The sequence below is a fragment of the Strongylocentrotus purpuratus genome, unplaced genomic scaffold (assembly GCF_000002235.5).
Source record: "Strongylocentrotus purpuratus isolate Spur 01 unplaced genomic scaffold, Spur_5.0 spur5_scaffold_16, whole genome shotgun sequence".
NCBI lineage: Eukaryota > Metazoa > Echinodermata > Echinoidea > Camarodonta > Strongylocentrotidae > Strongylocentrotus > Strongylocentrotus purpuratus.
In genome coordinates this window covers 34,742,661-34,764,761 of record NW_022145601.1, presented here as the reverse complement: position 1 = coordinate 34,764,761, position 22,101 = coordinate 34,742,661, and the positions used below count along the sequence as shown (strand labels likewise).

The following is a 22,101-nucleotide window of genomic DNA, read 5'->3' as shown; positions in this document are numbered from 1 at the left end:
TGTTTAAAAAGCTTCTAACTAAAAGTGATACAAATCATTTGTTTTGTCATACACCGCATCAGTGTACTCACATAGCACAATATTCGTGAATAAATAGGCTTGGCAAGCTATAATTAGAATGGTAGCCATCTTAGACAAAATTGCAAACTATTGCAAAATAGTAAATAATGCCCTACCTCCTCCTTTTTTAAAAGTTTGAACGAGAAACACGTTATATTTGTTATTTGGCCTTATATTTCCGCCTTCTCTCTTCCATATTGGTCCCATTTCCCCTCTCATAATTTTCCCTTCTCCTTTTTGTAGAGAGCTCTACAGAGCTCCAAAACTCCTCTCATTTGTTCAATAGTAGCCATGGAAACAAGGGATTTCACTATCAGGAGACTTGACCTGACCTCACAGTCTCCAGACTCTCCTAAATCATGGTCTTCACCTCCATTGAAAGGTAAAGAAAAACGCTCCATCGCATCAAAAGGAACATTTAATTTATGGCATGGTTTACTGATATTAAAACAATATGTAAAAGTTGAAAGAGGAATATAAAGCAAATAAAAAAGTTACCACATCGACTACCGAATTCTTTCATTCTAGGTATATAAATGTACAGTAAACATCTATATTCCATGGGTTAAAATGATTTAAATCTTTTGCAAACAACTAAATTTTAATTTTTTTTTTGTTTCCTATTCCCTGAGAGATATTTCAAAAGAAGGTCATATTAAGGAAATAGCTTCGGGGAATTAGTAAAATGATTTTATTCAATCTATTGCATGACCCTTTATAGTAACTCTTATCATTGCTGTAAACACCTGTGTGTAAACTGTGTATCATACAATTTTCAGACAGCTAGATGAACCATATTCCTGCTCTTTCTTCACATCCTTCTCCCAGCCCCAACATATTGTTTTAAGGAGATACGATACCATGCTAGTTTCTTGACATGGGACCAACACATTACTCACCCTTCCTCTGACTCAACCTTTCCATTCAACAAATGTTTCTTAAACTTTCTTTGATGTAATGTCGAGCTTCATGCATGATGATGTCATCAGAGTACACAGGATGATGGGCAAGATAGGATTCTCAGGGTGATGATGCACTTCACATGTTAACAACTTCAAGGTATCACATTTGAACTAAAGGTACTATTACTTTTGAAGAATTATGTTAGAACAATGAGGCAAAATATTACCCGATGCTATCGACCACATAACCATTTACGGTAAGATGGTAACCTAGGCTATAAGTTCAACTACTGTTGTCCAGACAGCAACAAAAACAATCTCACTGTGATCATTTGAAATAAAATTTGAAGTAAACTTTAGTTAACATTTGGCAGCCTGAACCATGTATTGTCCCAATTGCCTAGCTAATAAAGTTTTTAAAAAGAGATTTAAATGCCAGAACCCTTAATCGCATTTCTCTGAAGTTTTTGCATTGGATGTCAACGATAATGTTGAGTGAAGTTTAATGAAATTGTTATGCTGAAATCGTAAGCGACATCCGTATTGTTTTAAGAGGGGGTTTCCTTCTCTCCAATCCATGTATGTTTTCTTTATCTCAAATATCCATGCCTCATGTACAGTCCGGTATACTGGTACATGTACTATACATTATCCCTAAACATATTCAGCCTTTTCACACACAGCTAAAATTCATCGTATCTAGAAATGATTAGAATCACTCAACAGTTTTAAACATGTTTATAGACAAAATTTCCCAGGGTGAACATCGTTTATACGATGTTGGGATAGATACGAAGTCGCGATCCATACGCCCCTAAAAGCAGGCTGCAGATACAAAGTTCGTATCTAGAGAGCTTGACATTTTGTGTGTGAAAGGAAATTCGTGTTTAAACGTGTTTAAACTGGATGGAGTGTGCGCTTTGATTGATATGACATGACCTTCAATGCGCAATGGCACTACTGTGCATTTTACGAGCAGTAGTTAATCACGAAACTATTAACGATCGCAACAAAATTTCTGTGTGTGAAAGGCTCATGATTAGTTTAAACACGTTTCAAACACGTTTATACTAATCATGTTTATAGAATTTTAGCTGTGTGTGAAAAGGCTGATTGTTTTCCTTCTTTTCATCATAATCCTCGTTGTGAGCCCAGGATTTACTAATGTAGGGGCTATATATATATATATATATATATATATATATATATATATATATATATAGACGGTATAGACCTAAAGTGATCACTTTCTGTACAGATCCTTATATTTGAAGAAAGAAAAAAGAAATTGGTCTGCAAAATTATTCTTTATAATGTCCTACGCTTGCACTCAGCTGAAACAATTCCATGCCTTGAGTTTGGGTCCCCCCTGGTTGCTCAACTGAATCATGCTTACAACAGCAGACAATAAAATAATACATTCCTGAAATTTAACTTTTGTTGTGAATGCTCAATTCATATCATGTTGATAAAGCTGAACACAACATATTTGTGACAGATTCCTGCTCTGTCGTGCATTCATGCCAAGGAAGAAATTCTTTGTAGTGACACAATAACTTTTCTTGCAAAGGTTACTTAAACCCTTTATAGGACTGTGGGAATGACTTTGTATTGATCGGCCAGTCTTAGTCAAAATAATTATCTTTCATCAATATCAAAACATTCTTTGAATTATATTGTATCTGCATATTGTATAAAATCATTGGTCTATTCAAAGGTAAAAACCGGTTTTGGAAACAGGTCCCCTCTCAAAAAATGAAATGGAAGCTCTTATTACCAATCATGTGAAATAATATGTTTTGACTAATACATGATGATAAAAATGTTGCAGGGAAACTGCCTACTAATTGATATATTTGGTAAATCATTATATCTATTTGGACCTGATAGCACGTGTAGCATAGTCCCATATACATCTTGCTGTGTACAGTGCTTGTAACTTTACCAAGACTGGTCCAAATTTCTTATCATTTTGATAATTCCAGAACCTTGAAGTGCACAACAATATTATGTGCTAGATGATCAACCTTTTCAGATCGATTCCACAACGTTTCTTTCACAATGCAATTGCATGACAGGAACTAGTCTTTATCTTTAAGTCTGAAAACAGCTTCAATCAAACAGCATGAGCAATTTTAAGCTAAATATTCTGTTTATCAATAAACAAATGATCTTGAAATCATGCATAATATAGTGACAGTAGCCCCTTCCTGGCTCTTGAAGTAATACCCTGTCTAATATGATTAGATGGGAATTATTCTTTGAGCTAAAAGAGAATGCATCTGTTATTCATTTCCAAGAACGAATAATGTGCTTATAACGTGATAACTTGAAGCCTCTTCACTCCCAATACAGAAGACAACATGCCAACAAACTTAGTATGCTCAAGGTCAAACCTATAGTTTGATTAAATGAAGGACTATGTCAACAAATAACAATACACATGAAAAACAAAACGCCTTGTACAATTCAGATTATCGTATGTTGAGAAACATTGTTGACAAACAATACAGCATTCAAGTTGGAACATTTAAGATCATATGTTTTTCAGTAATAGTGCTAACAATCCTCAGATGACCTTGTCAAATTGAGAAAAAAAGATCAAATGACGATTCGTTTTATTTAGTTTTCACTGGTATATATACATGTAGCCACACAAATACTCATTGGAGCCTACCTCATACATTGTACATCTACAGTATGTACAGTGTTTAAGCTGAAATCAGTAGAATTCTTTAGTGTATATATGGAATTTGGGATAAACGTAAGTCTAATGAACAGGCAGATGAAGGGACAATTATTATCTCAGACTAGCTTTAATATATCCATTCATACACCGGCCTTTACCAAGCCAAGCAAAAGTGAGTGACTCTCTTACTATCCAAGAAGCAGTCTCTAGTAAAAACAGATTGTAGTAAGTAAACATCATCCTTCAAGAAGCCATGAATACACCTGTAGCCGATCCACATTACACCTGTAGCTGATCCACCTGTTCCTACACACACGATCCTCAGAAGACATGAGATGAAGCTCTCATTTTCACAAAACACAATGAGAGAACCAATCCTCCTGCACAGCTAGACTGCCAAGATGACATTACACTACCAGGCGATAGTGAGATAATCTCACCAACATATCAGCATAGACACCTCTAGGTGTAGTAAACAATATTCACAAAACAGTACAAGTAGGAGACTCCTCCCTAACTCCAAAGTGTAACAGCACTGAATATGAACCTTAACAGTATCCTCGGCAACTAAGGAGCTAGGAGCTTGGTCCACATGCAGTGCCTACTAACTAGAATAAGCTTGATGTTCTTACTGTCTCTCACAAAATCTCATCCAAAGTACTCTGCAAACTAAATGAAAAGCGAATAGTAAGACAATGGTATGACAAAACAGCTTCCACGAAAACCACAGTAGCGAGGGAGGGGGCACTGTAATTGCCCCTTGCTGTTATAATGAATTTAGAGAACTTTCAAATTGATGTCTTACGCACACAGAAGTCACCTCACGATAACACAGGCATGACTCATATTATGAGGTATTTGATGTGAAACCACAGAGCACTGAACTGTGTTTGGTCAGAAATGGAAAAATGTAACCTCTGTTCCAAATCAATGAATGAATGCATGGTTGACCTGTCTCCACCCCCTCCCCCTCTTCTCTCTCTCTCTCTCTCTCTCTCTCTCTCTTTCTCTCTTCCTCCTTTTCTCTATTTTGTTTTACACCCCAAGTCTCCTCTCCCTCTCTATCTCTCTCTCCATTTCAATATAAAGTCTACCCACAAATCAATTTGGTTCAAATAGATACATACAAATATGCAAACAAAAAATAACTTTGAATATGAGGGAAATTCTTACGATCAAAGGCATATTACTTGAAAAAGTTTTGTCATTTTATTTTTGAGGAATCATAAATTTGTTTTACAATGAACTTTTTTTCTTGTGACGTAATACAGACGATGTATCAGGCAAAGATTGACTGTATAATCACCAATGACCATGTTCTATCAATATTTTTACATAATTATTTCAAAAGTTATTTTCCCATTTTGTTCTGCCTAAGAACCCAACTTCTCTGTTGAGAGCAAGTAGGGCTTTGATATGAACCCTCATACTGTAACATCGTGTTACTCTCAACACACAACAGTTGTAGGCAAACATACTACACAGAACTGTGGAGGGGGGGGGGGGGGGGGGAGGAGGGGCATGCAGTTAGAGGGGGCATGCGATGAGGAGAGAGATATAAATAACATGAGAAGAGGGAAAGGGATGTATGGGAAGGAAGAGCTAGGAGTGTACGTACATGTGTGAAAGAAGGAGACGGAGTGTACGTAGGTGAGAGATTAATCTCTCTCAGGGGGAAACCAACCAACGCTGAAGAACAATATGAACCGGTTTAAACATCTATTGTTTAAGTGAATATTACAAAGCCGTCGAATGTCAAGGCTGAAAAGGATGTTGCAATAATGATAATAATAATCACGATAACAATAATATTTACAATTGTAGTTATATATCCTTGGTTATGTGAAATCACCAAGCTAGTGCACTTCTCTGTGAGCAATAACATTTGAGAAATATGGAATATCAGACAAAAGTGGGTACAAAATTAGCAGATTTATTTGGTTTAAAACATTTACAAACAAACAAAAAGCAATTAAGCATCTCAAATAATGGACTCAATGAAGTCATTGGGATGCAATGGGGAAGCTATGTACATGTAGGGTGTACACTAAACCACACAATAATGGGAAAATATCAATTTCCAGGACAAACAAAGTCAGACAATTAAAATGAATCCATGCATACAGGTTATATCAACTGTGTTTGACCTCATATGTGTATTAGCCAGTTAGTTGGTATCTGACCTCAATAACAGATCCATTCTTAGAACTAATTGTACTGTTTATTATCTAGAATAACTCTATTTTCAGTTTTAACCATACAATGTACATAAATGTATTTGGTATATATATATAACTGACAACCTCCTAAAGGTATTTTTTTATTCCGATGACCATTGTCAACAAACCTTGGAGTCTCTGTCTAAAAGGTGTTTACATGAATTCACCATGATGTCAGTGCACTTTTTGGTTACCATAACATTTGAGAAATAAGGGCAGCCATTACACAACAAAAATAACACAAAGTTTGAGAAACATATACATCATTAAATGATCACATCAAGCCATCCTACCCCCCCCTCCCAATCTGTACAGTTTCTCCTAAGAGGTAATACATTTAAGAATAAACAGTTGATTTAAAAGTTGATTAGCGGAATAAATAAGTTGTGCCTATGAAGTATCTCACACATTCAAACTATAAAAGGGGGTTAAAACTCATTGTAAAGTTGAATGTACACCCTGTATCTGAGTTTGACTTCAGCCATTCTAGCTCCACACCAATGATAATTATATTCCATGGCAAAAAGCACCTGTATGCTAAGACTAGAGTATTGAGACCCACCCCCCCCCCCCCCTTCCCCTCCCCTCCCCCATTCTCACTCGTATGATTGTTTTGTGAAATTGAAAACTCTCCCTTGCATGTCCTTTGTTTTTAATATCCTCTGTGAACAGTATCAGAAGCCAATCAAGTCTATTGTTGAATCATGGTTGGATGAAGAAAATGTCAGAAAAAGGTCTCGTTTGCTTGGCAAACTCAGGATGAAAGGAAAAGAAAAAAATACTCTATCAGGTGATAAGCGTGCATTGAGGCTTGGGCTAGTTTCTACTATTCAAATTCAAGGGTATTTCAGTATTCGTTTTTAAGTCCACCTAACAAAGCAGCCCTGGTAATAACAGTATGCTGCCCTCTATACTGAATATAATATATAGTCAGTATTTTTGTTTGCCCCATATTTACTCTTTCTGAGTCTCTCTCTCTCTCTCTCTCTCTCTCTCTCTCTCTTTCCTCCTCACCCTGAATCAGGTTTGCAATAGTCTTTACTATTCAAACTCCTGTGTATATCAATATTCATTTGCAATCCTCCCCCTACCCTCTATGGTTTTCTTAGTGAAAGAGGGAAATTTATTAATACATGAATACATGATCTTTTTTAAGCACACCTAGCAAATGCAGGCCAAGTTTAACAGCATCAAAGCAGCCCTGTCAATAACAGTATGCTGCCCTCTATACTGAATATAATATATAGTCAGTAAGTACTTTTGTTTGCCCTCAAATTTACACATGCACACACACACACACACACCCACACGCACGCACACACACACACACACACACACACACTCTCTCTCTCTCTCCATCCCTCTCTCTCTCTCTCTCTCTCCCCTCACCCTAAATCAAACACGATTATTTTGCCTTTGTAACCAATGACAAACAGCTTTATCATATAATCATCAGCATCAGCATCATCTTCATCCCCTCCAACGTATCACCATTATAATCTATATTTCTGTGACTTGAAGCTTGGGAACAGGTTTTCTAGCCCATGCTCTGGAATACTCTCATGGATACATCTGGTCCAGATTCAGAGGGTGTGTTATTTTATCAGCTGATTGGGTGCGCTACACAGAAACAGTGCATAGGCTGGACTAGGATACATCCAAAGTGTCATCATCACCACCATCATCATCTACATCATCATCCATATCATCATCATCATCATCATCATCATCATCATCATCACCATCATCATCATCATCATCACTTTCATCATCATCATCTTCATCATCTTTAAGATCAGCATTATCATCTTCATCATCATCATCATCATCATCATCATCATCATCAGCATCATCATCATCATCGCCATCATTATCATCATCATCATCATCATCATCATCATCATCATCATCATCATCACTGTTGTCATCACCCATCCTCATGTGTTCTTACCAGTACTTTGTGTAGGTACCGGTGGTAGGGGAGCAGAAGGGGTCTCTGAATGCTTCTCTACATGATCACTAATAGTCCTCTGGTAGGTGGAAAGCTTCTCTCTGAGTGCCGTAGTGAGGTTGATCAGAGCCAGGTCAGACAGGAAATCTTGAAAGCCTGGTAAGAGCTTCTCCAATGCTGAAAATAATATAAAAAGGGGGAAAAGTTAATGATGATAAATGATAAAAGCATCAATGGTAATAGTGACTGTTGTGCTAAATGCATCACAAGGCTCTACATAAACTTATTTTATCCAACGGTGGCACACACTGAAGTTTATGGGTCTATCTGCATGGGTTCCCTTTTGAAATATAAATCTGGAGTAGGACTTAGAATTTGAACACCTGGGTGGACCTGGCTACCACAATGGGAAAAATCATATCATTCTGAATGAATGAGATATACATACATTGGCTAAGCTAGCAGTCTGCTTGCAAACTCTTTTAGAAACATAAGTGGATGAAAACTAACAAAGGATGTTGGGGATAGCAGCAGCTGCATCCCTGAAAGTCTGGTAAGAAAGCCTAAATAGAGTTACATGTAATCCAAGAGTTGATTCAGTTTACAAGAAGTGGTTTGTGCTGATCATGTGAAATGATGTATAGCGCCCTCTCTGGGATATGCAAGAAAGGTTCATCTGTTATGAATACATTTTGAGAATATTTGATACTGTGTGTGTGTAGGCCTACATTATTTAGGCTGGTAATCAATGACCCATTTCACACTATAAAAAAACATTCACTTCAGTTCTAGATATTTGAAGGAACACTACTACATGTACATACATCAAACAAACAAACAAACAAACAAAGGCAAATCATTCAATTCATAGGCAATTCAATTTTAGCAGTCTCTTATGTTATGTATGTCACTTGCAGACTAATGACCTCATTTCAATCACAGTTTTTGAATTTGAAGCATAATAAAATTAGATTCCATCAACACAGAACAGAGTTGATTAAACTAAATTTGAGGACCACAAACAAATTTCAAAATATATGTAACCTACACCTGTATTAACTAGCAAAGGTAGCCATAATCCTTCTATTGTTGGATGAATAAACTTTGGGTACATCTTTATTTGTCAAATGATTCAGGGAGATACTGAAAATTGGTGAATGTGAAAATTGAGTCATGTTTAATATCAGAATTTTCCTGATGGCAAATATTTTAAGCCTGCAATGTTACATGTACAATACATGCACATGAATTCTTAACATGAATCAATGTTGATTTGATAACTACACAAAGTTGAAAGATTTAATTCACATGATTATAGTCTCTCAAAAAGATTTCATTTAAACTTTCTTCAAATAAATTCCTGCCAATGATCCAATCATACATATGAAGCAAAACATATATTGTATCTAAATAACATTTGTTTACCGGTAACCACTATCACAAATTCCACATTATTATTATTGCCTGCCTTTACCTTTCAGTTTAAAACCAAATATTGATTCAGATCAAAGTATGTCACCTTTTCATTATCTGTGGTGTGATAACATACATATTTGTATCCTTAATTCCTTATTTACACTCAACTGGGTAAACCCCTACAATGACAATAATTGGATTCAGTGCAATTGAAAATGCTGTTTGGGACATCATATCTTCCGTAAACAATGTAGACCCTCATTTAACCCACTAGAACAATAAATTAAAGAGATTGCAATCATTGTATTCATGTTGGAATACATCTATCAGTTACTCCAAGGTATTGTACATGTATTAGAAAATGTGCAGTTATAACTATTTAAACTTGAAGGTGCGATCAATTAAACACGATTGGCAACTCTGTGATGTATGATGCTACATGTAAGTTCCCTCCAATTTGCCCAGTACTAAAAAAGGTTTCAAACTTTATATTTTCTCTTTAAAAAATTCTCAATCATATATTCACTCTAAATATAATTATATTGCAAAGATATACATGCACGCTTTTACACAGCCCCTGTCTGAGACAAATCTATTTCGTCATCAATAACTAAGAAGATGAAAGTTGATAACATTATCTGTACAGAGCCAATTGGAGTGGAGCTCGCAAGATATGTCACAGTGTTGCCAATTCGACAACAACTTCAACAATTCATACATGTGTAACTTTCCTATTCTTAATTGGATATTGCTTAAACATTCAGAAATTTGTTTCTTTCATTTTTCTGCCGTTTTAATCAAAACAAACTTAATATCAGGGAGGACTTCCCCTTTTAATATGTAGGTTATCTTTCTCTAATCCATTGTGTGCTACATACTGTAGCTCTTATGATATGATTATGTATAAGTACAATGGTACTACAGTTCGTCCCTGTTTTCACGAAGTGACGGTAGTGAGGAAAATCGTGACGCAAAGTGAATGCAATTTTTTTTCACTACCGTCACTTCGTGAAAACAGCGACGAGTTGTATGTCCCATTTGCAGGCCGAAAAATTGAAAAGGTTAAATTCCAACAGCATTTGAAAGATAATACTAATTTAGAACTTCCCTAAAAAAAAAGGGGGGGGGGGCTTGAAAATGTCTTGTAAGTGGGAAAATAACAACTATTAGTTGTCAAATCGACTTACAATGTAAGTGCTTCCAAGTCAGTAAGTAATAGTCTGATTTTCAGACCATTGTACCGAATGGTACAAATGCTCATATATCCTTATACAGCTCATTACCAAAGAAGAAAAAAAGTCAGTCAGTCACTCAATAGTGTCTTGACAGTGAAGTCTAGCAAGTAAACGGGTTTCCTTGCATACATGTGTAATTTGAATATTAGGACACTGCTAACGTTTAAATTTTACAGATACACACACTGTAGGACATACATTATATTCATAATTCCTGCAAAGTTCTACAGAATTTGATGTTGGCTGCAAAAGGGACAATAACCCCTATCCCCTACATGTGTGTACAGTACATGTAGTGCAGGGCCCAGTAAAATAAACTCCTCTATCCTCATCAGATACCTTAAAAGCTGTCCAATTAGTGATGCCAAATCACAACTTATTTATAAGTAGTATGTATACTTTGCACATAATCATTCATAAGCAAATATGCCCCTCACTTTTTTAAGACTAATGGGCAATTCCACGGTAACGGAAGGACACTCAGACAAGATTTTTGAACTTCAGGTTCATACTAAAAGAACTGTTTTATTAGTATAAGATGTGAAACAGTACAGATATAATACCTATATAAGTGCCTTTAATTCTCCCCCAAAAAATTGTCATTATAGTTAAGTAGTTTAAGAATGTGCATATTAATTATCTCGGTAACGGAAGGACATAAAAATGGACATGGTTTTTCCAGTTAATTAGTGTTTATCCAAACTTTGTGAAGTTGATGAAGCTTTCCACTTGACTGAAACACATTTTGTTCCCCATAGTTTAATACATACTAATAAAACATTTCTTTTAGTATGAACCTGAAGTTCAAAAATCTTGTCTGAGTGTCCTTCCGTTACCGTGGAATTGCCCTAATGCTTGATATGAAAGAAATTCATGACGTATATTGTTGGAAATGGTCTATTACATTGCAATTACATGAAGAGTAAAATTCAATTGACGTAAATCGAAACACACACATGTCAGTCTAGAGTATTACGGTCCAATAGTCTCTCTCTTTACCTCAAACCCTGAAGAATAGGTTGCAGATCAAAGGTGTGCATTCTTTCTTGTTATACCCACCCAAGCTTGAGCAAATATAGTGTGTGCCATTCTATATTGAGTAGAGTCATGGATTGAGGCCTCCTCACCAACTTCATTTTATACCTACTTCCTGGTTGGGCCTGTCTACAGGTGCATGGGCCTAATTACCCTTCCACAAATCATCACAACTTTTTTCTCTCAATACCACATTACATTGTTGTTTGTTGTTGTTGATACAAATCATTAGTTCCAAACTAGGGCTTGATCGTTCATGTTTGTTTACTACACTGTATATCTCTCTACTTCCTTTCTATTTGAAAAGGACATGATTACTAAATATCTCTGATTCTCTGGCAACAAAAGAAAAATAAAAACATCCTATGAAATCCTAAAACATTAAATTTAAACATTTAATTAAAATCTCAGATTTTACTTTATACTTGAAGCTTTGTGAGGTAAACAATTATCTTACAATAATGATCCGGGCATCGCTTCACCAAACAGTCATAAGTACAGGTGTGAAGAAGTCCTATTGAAACGTATTACATAACACACATGTTTCAAGGGGATGTCATTTAAAAAATTTCTCATGATGGCTTCGTGAAATGCTTCCCAAGTTCATCTCTAGAAGCAGTATTTAGTGCAAAACATTCTAAGGACATTTAATTAGGAGAAAAGAACTTATTTAAACATATTTGTGGCTTACACCCAGTAAATAAGATCGATTGATCGATCTGTATTGAAAAACAAGTCAGAAAAAGAAAAAAAATTGTGACTTGTTTTTCAATATAGATTGATCAATCGATCTTATTTAGTGGGTGTAAGCCACAAATATGTTTAAATAATTGAAATTTCTCCCAGGAAGCATATTTATAAAAGAAAAGAACTTGTCACTAATTTCATAATATACTATTAATTTGCAAACACATCTACCGGTAGTGCAAAGGGGAAAAAAATACCAGTGTATGTAGTACGTGTACATGTACATTACTTTTGTGAAATACTATCGCTAGTTTTTGTATTCTCAAGACCAGACTGCTTTAATCGAGGGGATGGAAAAACTAAAAAACATTTCTGTTCATCACTGGTTTTATGGCCGAGTTTGATACATGTACTGTACATACGGTACATACAGTACCAGTATCAGTGACTAAGCCGGCCTCCAAATCTCTGGATTACAATGTCTTATGATAGTATTTACAAGTTACCCTAACGATTGTCCACAACACCAATGAGATAGCTGTTGTTAGGGTCAAATACCATCTTGATACAGCTATGGTATATTTGTTCTGACCATCATTAAACCAAGTGACCAGTGTCATCATCTTCTTTTGAAGCAGGGCTTAAAGGGGTACATGCTTTAAATTGGAAATAAATACTGTTTTCAGTAAGAATGTGTTCTAATTACCTACATGTACACGCACACTGTAGAGTAAGTGCAACTTTGAACTTCAAGCACATGCACAAATACAACTGTAGCACTTGTGACAATTTTATGATTATTTGAATTTGCCAGGAATACACATGTATATCAATAAAGTATTTATAGTTTATTGACATATAGATATATAATTCTGTTTTGCCAGGAATATACGTATATCAATAAAGTATTTATAGTTTATTGACATACATGTATGTATAATTCTGATTTGCCAGGAATACACGTACAGTACATGTGAGTCAATAACATTATAACGATCATAAAAAAACAATACTGAGCATAATAGAAGCATTTTGAATAATACTATAAAAACCTCATAACAGATTCAAAAGGGAATTATATCATTTATAACTAAACTTTGTGCTGTACTTATCTGTCTTATCATAAATCTTGTGCACTACTTGTATACCACTCTATATCATTACATGAATGTTATTGTTGGTATAATGCACACAAAAGTATAGCATACAGGCAAGACAAGATACATAATATGTACAAGCCTAAATACAAGGCCAAGTACATGCTAGAAAAAAAAGTTCAATTGACAAGCTAAACCATTCATAAATAAACCCATCTAACTAAGATGGAAGATACAATGTATTTCCTTTCCTTTAACTGTTTGAAGTCCTTGTATATATAGCTTAATCAGCAAATAATCTTATTCAAAAGACAGTTGACTTAAAAGTTCAGATTTCCAATACAAATCCTCAAATAAAGTCATTCAGCACTTAAGTACATAGAAATAGAAATGTATTACATGTATGTAGCCTCTAGCTTGAGATGCATTCATATTGATCATTTGCTTTGTACAGGAATTTCATTGTCTGTTTCTCGGTATATATTTGTACATGTACAGGAAAATCAACAAAATTGACATTTAAGAAATAATCATTTCCTCATATGTATCTTCATCTGTAGGTACACTGCATATATTCAATATGCAGGCCATGATCCATTTAGGGTATGTATGTTGATCATATAAACTTGTCCTTAAAGAACTTGCGCCTTCTTATAAAGAGTTGATATCAATTGTAACTTCTTTGCAATTAAAGGGCTAATCAACCATTATAATAAGTTCATTTGAATTAAAGGGCTAATCAACCATTATAATAAGTTCATTTGAATTAAAGGGCTAATCAACCATTATAATAAGTTCATTTGAATTAAAGGGCTAATCAACCATTATAATAAGTTCATTTGAATTAAAGGGCTAATCAACCATTATAATAAGTTCATTTGAATTAAAGGGCTAATCAACCATTATAATAAGTTCATTTGAATTAAAGGGCTAATCAACCATTATAATAAGTTCATTTGAATTAAAGGGCTAATCATCCATTATAATAAGTTCATTTGAATTAAAGGGCTAATCAACCATTATAATAAGTTCATTTGAATTTAAGCAGGAAAATCAGAGAAATAGAATGGTGAAGTTTGAAATAAATTGGACCAATAATGAGAAAGCTATGAGTGTTTGAACTATGAGATCAATAAAGCAATGCAAATCTGAAATTGGTAATTTTGTCAATGGATTGTGACGTAGCAATTAGTGCTGTAGTCAAACGTTTAACCGTCCGGTATCCGACCGCCCATGGCGGATTCCGTTTTCAATTGGACGGTTTCGTTTTCCCGTTTTTTTATTTATTTTTTTTTATTTATTTTTTTTTTATTTTTATTTTTTAATATATATATATTTTTTTAAAGTTTCGATTTATGCCCCTCCACCTGGCACTATGCCTGGCAATGTCTCCCAGCTCAGTAATCGGTGTGATGACTTACCACTTGGAAACTAGAACAACACTCCAATTTGTCTGTCATCTTGGTTTGAAAGTAATCTTTGTAATAGATCTCAATATATATTCATCCAAGTTTAACACATGGTGTACCACAAGGTTCTATCCTAGGTCCTCTACTGTTTTTAATTTACTTTAATGATCTTACACATTATTCTAAAACGACATTGTTACTATTATTTGTGACTAGTTCACAAGCAAAAATCGGTGCCTTCAGTTAAATCACCTTCCAGCTTTTTCACACGACCAAATTTTTTTTTTTTTTTTTTTTTTTTTTTTTTTTTTTAATTTTTAATTTTTTAAATAAATCGTTTAACCGAAAACCGTCCGGTTTTGACAGGCGGTTAAACGGAGTTGGAGATATCCGTGATGTTACAGCACTAGTAGTAATGGATTTCTTATCTGTTTGTCATGGACAAAAATATCACAAATTTCTGCTTCTCTCCCAAAAGTCCCAAGTGCCTTAACCCTTGTGGCACTACTGGTACTCAAAATATATTATGCAGAGTACAGATCTTCTAAACAGCAAAGACCATCCCGAGTCATACACATTTGAAAAATGGAATTTTAGTAAATTCTGTGTGTTGGAACAAATAGGAAACCTCTCCGCCATTAGATCAATAGAGACATTATCAATTCAGCCAACTTTAATAAAGAGCCCATACCTACATGTTTAGCGATTGCAACTTTCAAAACTTCATTACTTTCTCATTTTATGTCTGATTTCATTCAAACTGTCACCAGCATGCTTCGCAGACTTTTCTGCTTTCTTCTAGAGAAGTGTACTGTTAAGGTTGGATATATATCACCTTACAATGACGCTCTCCAAATAAATACATCAACTCCTAATATTTGCTCTACAACTGAAAAATATAAACTATTATTCCTAGATTCAATAGCTGCTTCGAAAACCTCTAGCCACTTTCAAAGATCCCTTCAAATACACTTCTTCTCTCATAAATAGAATATGATTTTTGTTTATGTACTAATTTTTGTATAGCGATTGATAGCAATTTTGCTAGCAATTTCGCTGGCAATTTTGCTTTGAATGGAAAACAGTGTTTAATTCTTCCCTGCTTCCTTTCACATCATAGTAATGAGTCTTTAATAGCTAAGAATAAAGACACTGGAAACCATTTAAAGAGAAGGTCGAGTTCTGGGAAGAGATGAACAATAATTTGTGAGCGTTATCATTGTATTATGGAAGGGTGGAAGAACATCAGATAAAACATGTTCCCTGAAAAGCATGGCTCTTTAAATGCCTTCATATTCTAAATAAGGCATGTGACATCGTAAAGATCGGGACAGATTTTTATGCTACGTGTTTGTGTAGTCCCATATACATCCTTCTGTGTACAGTGCTTGTAACTTTACCAAGACTTGGCCAAATTTCTTATCATTTTGATGATTCCAGAACCTTGCAATACACACAATAAATGATCAACCTTTTCTGATCGATTCCACATCGTTTCTTACACAATGCAATCGCATGACCAGAACTCAACTTTATCTTTAAGCATTTATAACTAATAAGTAGGCAAAACTACTTTGATCCTACTTCAATTCTACCAGACGCCTATATCCAGGATTTCAGCCCAATTTAAAGCCTCAAAAGGAGGAGCACATTACGAGACATGTGTCCTATAAAAGGTATACTACATGTAAAGGCATAGGCTGGTTGTAACCCCCTCCTCACTCCTCCTCCCCCTTCCCCTCCCCCAGCAAATAATTAGGCATCTCTATTGATGCTAATTAATAAGCTTTTCAAAACTACTGCGACCAATAATATTTTAATGAGATTGTCATAATCACTTGAAGTACGCCATGATTGATGAAATGATCATTTGATTGCCTCTAAGAGTCTAGCAATGTGGCTCTATTTACAGTACTTGTTGTCTTTCACATGTAGTATAATACCTATTCATCACTTAAAGGTATTACAAAATTGTGGTATGGGGTCATGAATTTGGTTCAAATTAACATATTGGAAGCATATGCGTTCCTACAATATACATTGATCGTTGTCGCGGTTGAAATTGAGTCTAAAGTTATGAAATTATAAATAATAAACTCTTTATGTTGTATAGCTCCGTCTCAAGGTCAAAATATTAATTTAGCTATGAAACAATGTTTCTTGACTGAAATCGACCGATTAGCTATTTTCGTTTGGAAATTATATATCCCAACTACATATTCTGAGATTTTCATGGTCGTAGCTACGATTGTACGGCCATAGACGCTATTTGAAATTTATCAAAATTTACCGGGAGCACCGGTAAATTTTTATATTCAATTTTTCTTGAAAACAGAAGTGCTTTAGGGGCTATTTTTTTTTAGTGCTTATAATACATCCACAGGGGCATCCAAATATATCGAAATTGTAAAGTTTCACTATCCACTCAATTTTCAAAATTTCCCAAAACTTTGTAATACCTTTAATACAATGGATTCAAACAGTATCAGCCTCGAAAAGTTTGCACAACTGATCAAGCATACAAAATGTTTTTAAAACCTGCTAAACTTCCTCCAATAGCCAACGATATCTAAAGTACATTTGGTATTAATTTTCTATTTTCATGTACAGTACAAGTATGTTTGTGTATTAAGTCTATTTTTTGTTCAGATCACCAATAAAAATGAACTTTAAATACTCTGTAAAGTTCCTCATTCTTTTTATCCAGGCAGTATGAATACAATAGTCTTGGGATTGTGAATACATCCATAGCCATATTTGCCAACCCTTCACTAATCACACAACAAAGGGTGCGTTTATTGACCAAAATTTTGCCTAGAATCAGGTTCCTCAAACGTCTTTCAGACAAATTTTGAAGGTGATAAATGCAAAGCCTTTTTTAAACGTCTTTAGATATGGGCATATCAAAAGACGCAAAAAGGTGTGTTTTGAATGTGACATACAGCCAGAATCACGTTTCTGAGAGATGATAAACGCAAAGCTGTTTTGAACCCCACATACAAATCGGACCTTCCCAGGTTAATTTCCGTTTTGGAGGCTAGCGCGCGCCATGTGTTGTGTACAAGCATGTGTGTGTAGTTGACCTCCGAGAAACTGTCTGCTTCCCGGGTCGAACGGCGCAAAGCAGCTGCGCAGAGACAAGGCCTTTATTTTGAATCATGAAGAGACGATAAACACGACATCCCGAAAATCACTTTCGTATGGTGGGGTTCGATAGTGGGGTTCAATAGTGGGGTTCGATATGTGCATATCTAGTGGCAAGACACGATAAACGCACCCCAAGATAGAAGTATACTGGTACTCAGAAGAGAACACTGATTCTACTATACAGGCTACATGTATGATACATTTAACACTTGCATAGTGAACCTACAATGTATATGTTGGTGGAAAGAAAATTCCTTTCAGGGTAAACAAAATAATAATAAAGGAGTATAACACTAAATAATAATAATACTATTAATAATAATACTATTAATAATAATATTGTGGATTATAATTTTAGTGCTTCATTAGAAATACCTTCTCTAAGAAATTACCCCAGTCATCAGATTCATTCACGCACAACGTTCACATTCTCCCCTCCCTGGGGAGCATTCCTACCTTATAAATGGTCACCATGAGGGCATACACTGTTATAGCAATTACTAACACAAAGCAGGCACGTAGCCATGGGGGCACGGGGGGGGGGGGATCGGTTGAACTTTTTCAGACCCCTTTTTTTGGACATTGATCGATTACATGTACATGTATGTGCCCCCCCCCCCCCCAAAAAAAAAAAAACCATCAAACTCTGGCTATATGCCTGAGAGAAAGGCTTTTGTCACCTGGATACCAGGTCCCTATTTCTCTCCTGGGTATGGAGTGGCAAATATATGAATGTTTTGCCAAACGCTGTGGGTGCCAGTGTCGAGGATCAAACCCATGGCCTTTGCATTTCAAGCCAAGTGCTTAAACCGTTCGACTACAACAACTCTACATCTAGACGTTATTACCCTAATTCAGCACATACACAAACTTAAAGGTAATACAAAGTTTTGGTATGGGGTCATGAATTTGGTTTAAATTAACATATTGGAAGCGTATGCGTTCCTTTCAATATTCATTGATGGTTGTCGCGGTTGAAATCGAGTCTAAAGTTATTAAATTGTAAATAATAAACTTCTTTTGTTGTATAGCTCCCTCTCAAGGTCAAGATATTAATTTACATGTAGCTATGAAACAATATTTCTTGACTAAAATAAACTGATTAGCTATTCCCATTTGGAAATTATATATCACAACTACGTATTCTGAGATTTTCATGGTCGCAGCTACCATTGTACGGCCATAGGCGCTATTTAAAATTTATCAAAATTTACCGGGAGCACCGGTAAATTTTTATATTTAATTTTTCTCGAAAACAGAAGTGTTTTAGGGGCTATTTTTTTTAGTACTTATAATACATCCACAGGGTCATCCAAATATATCAAAATTGTAAAGATTCACTATCCACCAAATTTTCCAAATTTCCCAAAACTTTGTATTACCTTTAAGCTATTTTGTTTCTAACATCCACTGTGCCCCTTTCCCCTCCAATATTGTAATATTATGGTTTCATGAAACAAGCACCAGCATTTTCAATAGAAATTTCTCTAAACTCTGAAGTCTCTAAAACACTTTCTAGAATGGATATTCATCTACTTTATAGAGCCTGAAAGGCATCATCAAAACAGATGCTATTCAGGGGCGGATCCAAGATTTTCCAAAAGAGGGGCAGGAAATGAACGAAATTGCGAGCGTGAAGCCTTTACGGCGTGGGGTCCGGGGACCTTAAGTTAGTTAGGGCATGGGTTGTCCTACATTCTGGATGCTTTATGGTACATTCTGAGGCATTTCTGAATGCGTTAACTGAACATTTAATGTGAATATTTCGTACCTTTTTTCCTGCTTTTTTTCAGGAGGCAAAAAAGGGGTGAACACCCCTCCCCCCCGGCACTCGCCATGCATCCCCTGCAAAAGCCACTGGTATTATATTAACCACTATATTTTTAGCCTTTTTCTTGTTTTCTGCACTCAATGTGTGGTCAATATTGCAAAGATACATGTAAGATTGCCTTTCAATAATCACAGAGTATGATGTGATTTTGCTGTGAAACAAGTTATGACTGAAAATGATAATTTCTTTGAAACCAACTACTCATTTCTGAGTGCCACTATTCATCAAAGTACTGTGACTCTCAAACTTGCATGGGGCATGCAAACTAGCATGGGGTATGCAAACTTGCTTATACTGTTTCCAAGTATCTTCTTATACAATTCTTCATAATATATTTGTAATTACACCTAAACAAATACTGATGTACTTTGTGAATGAAGTTTTCCAAGTAAATAGATTCTGAAATACAAACTCAATGGCCCTACGATACCACAACTGAAACATTAAAGTTGATAAGTTCTATTGTGGATCTATCTATATAAAGTGGTTAAAAGTGCTTTCCTACTTAAAGATGAAGTTGAGTTCTGGTCATGCGATTGCATTGTGGAAGAAACGGTGTGGAATCGACCAGAAAAGGTTGATCATCTAGCACATAAGAATTTCAATTTGTGTGTATTGCAAGGTTCTGGAATCATCAAAATGATAAGAAATTTGGCCAAGTCTTGGTAAAGTTACAAACACTGTACACAGAAAGATGTATATGGGACTACACGAACACGTGATGTAAAAATCCTACCCCCCAATTTTTACGATGTATATGACATATTTAGAATATAAAGGCATTTGAAGAGCCATGCTTTTCAGGGAACATGTCTTATCTGATGTTCTTCCACACTTGCATAATAAGAATGATAATGCTCACAAATTATTTTTCACCTCTTCCCAGAACTCAACCTTCTCTTTAATAATTAAAAACTCAACAAACATCCGTATCTAGGATTAGTTTCATATCAATATTTTTCATTTGAACATTTTCTTCCTCGAATCCATTCTAGCCATGATTAGTGTACATGTACAACGTTCACAAGAATATAATAATAATAATAACAATGATGAGAAGAAGAAGAAGAAGAAGAAGAAGAAGAAGAAGATTCTGGGTTTACACAATGCTAAATACATGGATGATGTCTCTAAAGACTTACAGATCCACATTATTACCCAAGTCATCATGACTTTCCCACACTTCTGGAAGCATTCCAACCATGGGCGCAATATTTTACAGACACTCATAATGCTGAGCAACCTATAGTAAAGATTTTCAAATCCTACCGTGTACCCATTTAACACCTGGTGGTAGAGTGGCAAATGCGATTAATGTCTTGTCAAAGGACATTAGTACCATGCTGAGATTCAAACCCTCACCCCTTGGATTTAGAGTCAAGTAAATGGACCACTATACCACAACATCTGCACATGTATTCAAATAGAGTTTTCTGGCTTCCCACACACATCCTACTACAGGTACCCCCTTACTTAGTACTATGCCCATTGAACACTTCATTTCAAGCGTGCACAATTTTTGGAACAGTATTCAAGAAGAGTCAACATAGTTCTGAATTTAGCAAATAAATGAACAAAAGCATTGAAGGTCAGATCTGCAAATGTTTCTCACTTTCTTTGCAGTGCCAGAGTGCCTTACATCAGGGATGTGACAGGGAAATTCCCCCAAAATGGGAAGATTAAATTGGGGTACGAGGGCAATGCCCCTGGTAGGGGTCAAGGGACCCACTCCAGAGGTTAAAGGGGGCCGTACCTCCTTTACGTGGAAAAAATTAGAATATAGTTATGTGAAAGGAGAAGTTTTCCTTGCATTTAATTCTAAATTTGAGAATTTCTATATTTGTTCCCCCCCCCCCCCAATCTTGCTTATAAATAAGGACTCCATAACATTGTTCAGATGAGAGAAAAATGCTGTTAATCTAGCGAGGTCAATGCTAGATGTAAAATGAACGATAATCGGAGAAAAAAATTTCCCCCTGTTTTTTGTTTTCGTCTTGAAATCTCGAAACCAGCAGAAATCTGCCAGTCGATGCAGGAATCTCAATGTCATCCCTGTAACATGTACATGCACATTGCTCAAGTTTAATACCTGCTGAAATACAAATGAAAAGAGAGCAGCAAAATTTTCCCTGGAATAGATGAAGATGTATGTTAAATATAATGTGTTTCTCATTATCTATTGTGTTATGGTTTATTTATGTTACATTACTACTAGATCATTCTCTGTTGTTTAAAACAAACCTTATCGTTATCTTGTTTATTAATACTTCTGCTATCTCAACTATTTGAGGTACATGTCAATTCATTTGATCAGTACTGTATGTATCGTACATGTATGATTTTCATTTCAAGTGTTTGTTTCTGATTTGTCTAGTTTTCCCAGCATCACAACTCTCATTTCTGGGTTTGAATGTCCCTATCTG

The 22,101-nt window shown here is 35.4% G+C and overlaps 1 protein-coding gene across 1 annotated transcript in view; it reads right to left on the bottom strand.

Annotated features, from left to right (window-relative positions):
- LOC584296 (myb-like protein X) overlaps positions 1-22,101 on the bottom strand; it is a 79,032-nt gene that overhangs the window by 46,749 nt on the left and 10,182 nt on the right. The window contains exon 2 of the mRNA XM_030987351.1: positions 7,822-7,998. Within this exon, the coding sequence (XP_030843211.1) occupies positions 7,822-7,998 (177 nt within the window). The remainder of the gene's footprint in view (positions 1-7,821; positions 7,999-22,101) is intronic.